Source organism: Tupaia chinensis, unplaced genomic scaffold, assembly GCF_000334495.1.
Source record: "Tupaia chinensis unplaced genomic scaffold, TupChi_1.0 Scaffold000279_1, whole genome shotgun sequence".
NCBI lineage: Eukaryota > Metazoa > Chordata > Mammalia > Scandentia > Tupaiidae > Tupaia > Tupaia belangeri.
The window spans coordinates 2,409,647-2,414,563 of NW_006159762.1; the positions used below are offsets into that span (position 1 = coordinate 2,409,647).

Consider the following 4,917-nt stretch of genomic DNA (forward strand, 5'->3'; position numbering starts at 1 on the left):
CAAAAAAAAAAAAAAGAAAAAAAAGAGCAATGGGGGGGGCACTAGGTGGTATGGTGGTTAAGGTGCTAGACTCTCACACGGATGACCATGGTTCGACCCCGGGACCTGGCAGCTTGGAAATCACACCAGGAATGTGTGTGTGTGTGCATGAAATCCCAAAAGTAGAATGGAGAAGGGATTGTGGTTTGGCCATCCCCACTGGGAGGTGATTTCTCACTTTCTCTCTCTCTCTCTGTCCTCTGACTCTCTTTACCAAGCACATGTGCCCCACATTGGAATCACTGGTGGAGTTTGTTTGTTTGTTTTAAATCTCTACATCTAAGACATTTCCCAAACTAAATCAGAATTCCTAGAGTAAATGGAAGCATCGGTATTTATTTAAAAGTTCTAAGGTAGGGCCAGCAGATGGCGTAGTGATAAAGGCGCTGGACTCCCACACAGACAACCACAGTCTCAAGCCTGGACCTGGCAGCTGGAAATTCACACCAGACACGTGTGTGCATGCCTAATCCTGGGAGGAGAATGAAGTGAGTGCAGCATGGCCATCTCTCATGGAGGGTGATTTCTCACCTTTCCCCTCACTGTCTCCCTATCTCTGTCCCTCTCCAGTGAGCGCGTCTGCCCTATGGCAAAAACCTTTAAAAAATAAATAAATAAAATAAAAGTTCCAAAGTTATTCCAAGTTTGAGAACCATGCTTCTCACCCTTGACTATTACATCATCACTTGAGAAGCCTTTACCAACTAGCCCTGCAAGGTAGTGCAGAGGATAGGGTACTGAAACTGCAGTGCTGGAAGCCATATGGCAACTGCAGTTTGAATCCCTGGCTCAGCTTTCCTGAAATGCACTAGGCATTCAGGAAGTGCTTCAGATATAATGAACTGGAGGAAGATTGCAGTGTAATCAAATTCTGTGGAATATGCTCCTCCCTCCAACATGGGCATGCATATGAATGAAGAAAAATAAAAATCAAAGACTGATCTTTTTTTTTGGAGGGGGGGGTAGAAGGGACTGTGGTGTGGCCATCCCCACCAGGGGGTTATTTCTTGCTTTCTGTCTTTCTGTCTTTCTCTTTCTGGCACGTGCGCTTGAGTCCCTGACCCAGTGGCTTAACCTCAGGCAGATGTGTGTGTAAACCCCAAATCCCAAAAGAAAATGGAGAAGGGACTGCAGTATGGCCATCCCCTCAGAGGGTGATTTCTTGCCTTCTGTCTCTTTGGCGATTGCACATGCCCTATAGCAAAAATCTCTTTACGAAAAGAAAGGAAAAAAAAAAAAAAAGCTCTCAGATGACCTTCATACATTAGCCAGGCTTTGGAACTACTAGGTCATGCCACAAAGGTATACATTTGGCTCTACTCAAGCAATTGTCACAAACCTGAAACATTTCCCAAACTATGCTCATGCCACTGAAAACCTGAACTTGCATTGTTTTCTTACTTCAAATGTAATCGTTTAAATTATTTTTTTTATTTTTTGTTGCAGGGCATGTGCACTTGAGAGAGAGAAATCACCTCTTAGGGCAGATGGCCATGCCACAACCCCCTCTTCTCCAGTCTCCTTGGGATTTTGTCCACGCGGGCACTCGTGCCCAGAGTGATTTTCAATCTACTGGGTCCAAGAATTGAAATGCACAGTGGGTTTCCAGCACCTCAATCTGCCTGCCACCTGCTGGTCCATATTTTTTTTATTTTAACGTATAAATCATTCTGTTTTAGTTTAGTTGTTCGAACTATAGTTGAATCAGAAAACAGAAATAACCTTTGGTGTATGATGATAGTTTGGATGTGTTTTTGTGCTTAGACTATAACTATGCTGACATGTGGCTTAGTCAAGAACATGGTCAAAAACAAAGTATAAAAAAACTTTGGCTCCAATAATAAAAACAAATTGTGTTCATGGATACAATTCTCAACAATTCTAGAAGAGTTCTAGAACTGAAGTAATCATCAGAAAGAGACTGAAACTAGCTAATTCCATAACAACATTCTCCCCCCACTCTCAAATTGTGAAGTCCTCTCTCATTAAGTTTTTCTCATGGGAAATATAATCAAGAGAAGCAGCAGAGACCTGGTCATTGACAGTGCCAAGTCACTGAAAGATGGCCCATCCACAGAACTTCACACTAAACTCTATAAAGCCATAATGCAAGAAGACTGCACTATGATTAAGGCGCTCCTAAGAAATCATCCCATCAATGAGCCCATCATCATTCAGGCTGAGTCCACCCGCTACAGACCACTTCTCGACCAGGTACACTCTTTTCTGCTCACTCATTGTTAGGGTGTTTTGTTTTGTTTTGTTTTGTTTTAATTAGCCAGAGGGCATGTACTCTTGCCAGTAAGAGAGACAGAGAAAGCACTACCTATAGGGACTAGTCATGCCCCGAATCCTCCATTTCTCCGTCTTGTTGAAATTTGGGACATGCACACACAACTCCTGGTATGTTTCCCAAGTCTCATAGTCTGGGACTCGAAACACATGACTAGTCATGTGAGATCCATCTGCCTTAACCACTAGACCACGGGCTGGCCCTCTCTGTTCAGTTACTTTTCGAAAAAAGATGGGATCTTAGGAAGGAACACCACCAAATGCTTAGAACACAGTAAACTTCCTCACTGCCCTTGAAATGCATGAGTCTGGAGTCAACTGCATTCCAAGTCCCCAACCCAGCAACTTAAAACTCACACTGGGCACCTGTGCATGGATGTCCAAGATCCCAAGAGGAGAATAAAGGAGAAGGGATTGTGGCATGGCCATTTCCCTAGGGGGGGGGATTTCTCCATTTCTGTCTCTCTGTCTCTGTTTCTCTGGTGAGCGCATGAGCCCTACAGCAAAAATCTCTCTCGAAAATGAAAAAAAGAAAGACTGGCACAAAAGGACCAGTGGATAGCATAATGGTTATGTTGCTGCACACCCACATGGCTGGCTGTGGTTCAAGTCCCAGACCCAGAGGTTTGAAACTCATGCCAGGCACACACCAAGCATATCTGTATCCAAGCCCTTAATTCCGAGAAGAGATTGGAGAAGGAATTGCAGCATGGCCATACCTACCAGGGGGTGATTCCTCACTTTCTGTCTCTCAGTCTCTCCAGCAAGCACATGCAAAAATCTCTCTTAATAAGGGGGGGGGAAGAACTGGCACAAGGGCCAAAAGGTGGTATCGTGGTTAGGGCTCTGGACTCCCATATGGTCAACTGTGGTTCAAGTCCCAGACCTGGTGACATGTTTTCTCATTTTCTCTCTTTCTCTCTGTCTCCCTCTGGAGATAAGAAATTAAAATTAAAAAACAGTAACGGGGCCAGCAGGTAGCATGGTGATTAGGGCACTGGACTTCCATATGACCTAGCAAGGTTCAAGTTCCAGACCTGGCTTTCTCACTTCCCTCTCTCTGTCTCTTTCTGGTAAGTGCATGTGCCCTGTAGCAAACTGAAAAATAATAATGGTAAGTGAAGTTAAATAAATAATTCTTTAAAAAATAATAATACTTGGGGCCAGCAGGTGGCATGGTAGTTAAGATACTGAACTCATACATGGCCGACCTGGTTCTAGTCCCAGACCTGGTGGCTTGCCTTCTCACTTTCCTGCACACTCTCTGTCTCTCTCTGTAGTTCTTTTAAAAAAAGAACTGGCACAGGGAACCAGCAGTTAGCGTAATGGCTATGTCGCTGGACTCCCACGTAGTCGACCACGGTTCACATCCCGGACCCGGTGGCTTAAAACTCACGCTGGGCACGTGTGCGTGCGTGCCCAAAATCCCGAGAGGAGAATGGAGGAGAAGGGATTGCGGCGTGACCATCCCCCCTGGGGTGTGATTTCTTGCTTTCTGTCTCTATGTCTCTGTCTGTCTGGCGAGCGCACGCACCCTATAGCGAAAATCTCTCCAAAAAAAAATAAATAAATAAAATAAAAATAGAAAAAAAAGAACTGGCCCAAACAGCACAGATAACCATACAGATCATATGCTGTATTATATTTGAAAACAAAGAAGAGACAGGTCTTACTGCTGATAGTATGTTTGGTAAAGTCTTAAAACATGCATCTACTTGTCAATCACTCTATGGTTTAATTTAAAGACTCAGTGACTACACAACAATTATCATTAATTTTACATTATGAGCTCTTCACAAAGACAAATTTCAAAGCTTTGCGTTATTGAGTTGCCTTGGTAAATTTGCATTTCTGGGGCTGGCCCATGGTGCAATGGTTGGCATGGCTGTATCCCACATACCCAACTGCTTGGTTTGAGTTCTGGGTCTGCAGCTTAAGAAACATGCCAACACATGTACATGTTGGCCCAAAATCTCAAGAGAAGAATGGAGAAGAGACTGTAGCATGGCCATGACCTCTAAGGGTTGCTTTCTCACTTTTCCTTTCTCACTCACTCTCTCTTGCTGGTCTCTCTCTCTCTCTCTCCTCTCTGCTTTGGGTTGGAGCTTTGTCCCCCAAGCAAAAAAAAAAAAAAAAAAAAAAAGAATTTCTGTAAAATACAGATTTTACAATAAGAAATTCAATAGGTTTTAGTCATTTAAAGTAAGCAATAAAAATTTCCTCTCTAATGAGTCCACACATCCTGCCAATAAAATCATAATAATAAGGATTTTTAAATTTTAAAAAAGAGACAAGTGGGGCAGAGGTTATCGTGGCTAGATCCCCATGGCTGACTACATATGGTTTGAGTTCCAGACACAGTGGCTTGAAAATATACCAAGTGTGTGTGCTTGCACGCCCAAAATACCAAGAAGAGGATGAAGAATTATGGTGTGGCCATTTCCCCCAAAAGGGATGACATCTCAATTTCCCTCTTTTACTTTCTCTAGTACTCTCCAGCAAGTACATGCACTCTATAGCAAAATTTAATAAATTAAAAAGTGGGCCAGCAAGTGACATGGTGGTTAACACACTAGATTCCTACAC

At 43.3% G+C, this 4,917-nt stretch overlaps 2 protein-coding genes across 3 annotated transcripts in view; one reads left to right on the forward strand and one right to left on the reverse strand.

Moving 5' to 3' along the window:
• EIF2AK1 (eukaryotic translation initiation factor 2 alpha kinase 1) overlaps window positions 1-4,917 on the reverse strand; it is a gene marked incomplete at its 5' end in the record, with an annotated part of 51,751 nt that overhangs the window by 11,878 nt on the left and 34,956 nt on the right. The window lies entirely within an intron of this gene.
• ANKRD61 (ankyrin repeat domain 61) overlaps window positions 1,567-4,917 on the forward strand; it is a 7,869-nt gene continuing 4,518 nt past the window's right edge. For both annotated transcript variants that reach the window (XM_006150184.3, XM_006150183.3), the window contains exon 1: window positions 1,567-2,253. In XM_006150184.3, the coding sequence (XP_006150246.1) occupies window positions 2,038-2,253 (216 nt within the window). In that variant the 5' untranslated portion in view covers window positions 1,567-2,037. The remainder of the gene's footprint in view (window positions 2,254-4,917) is intronic.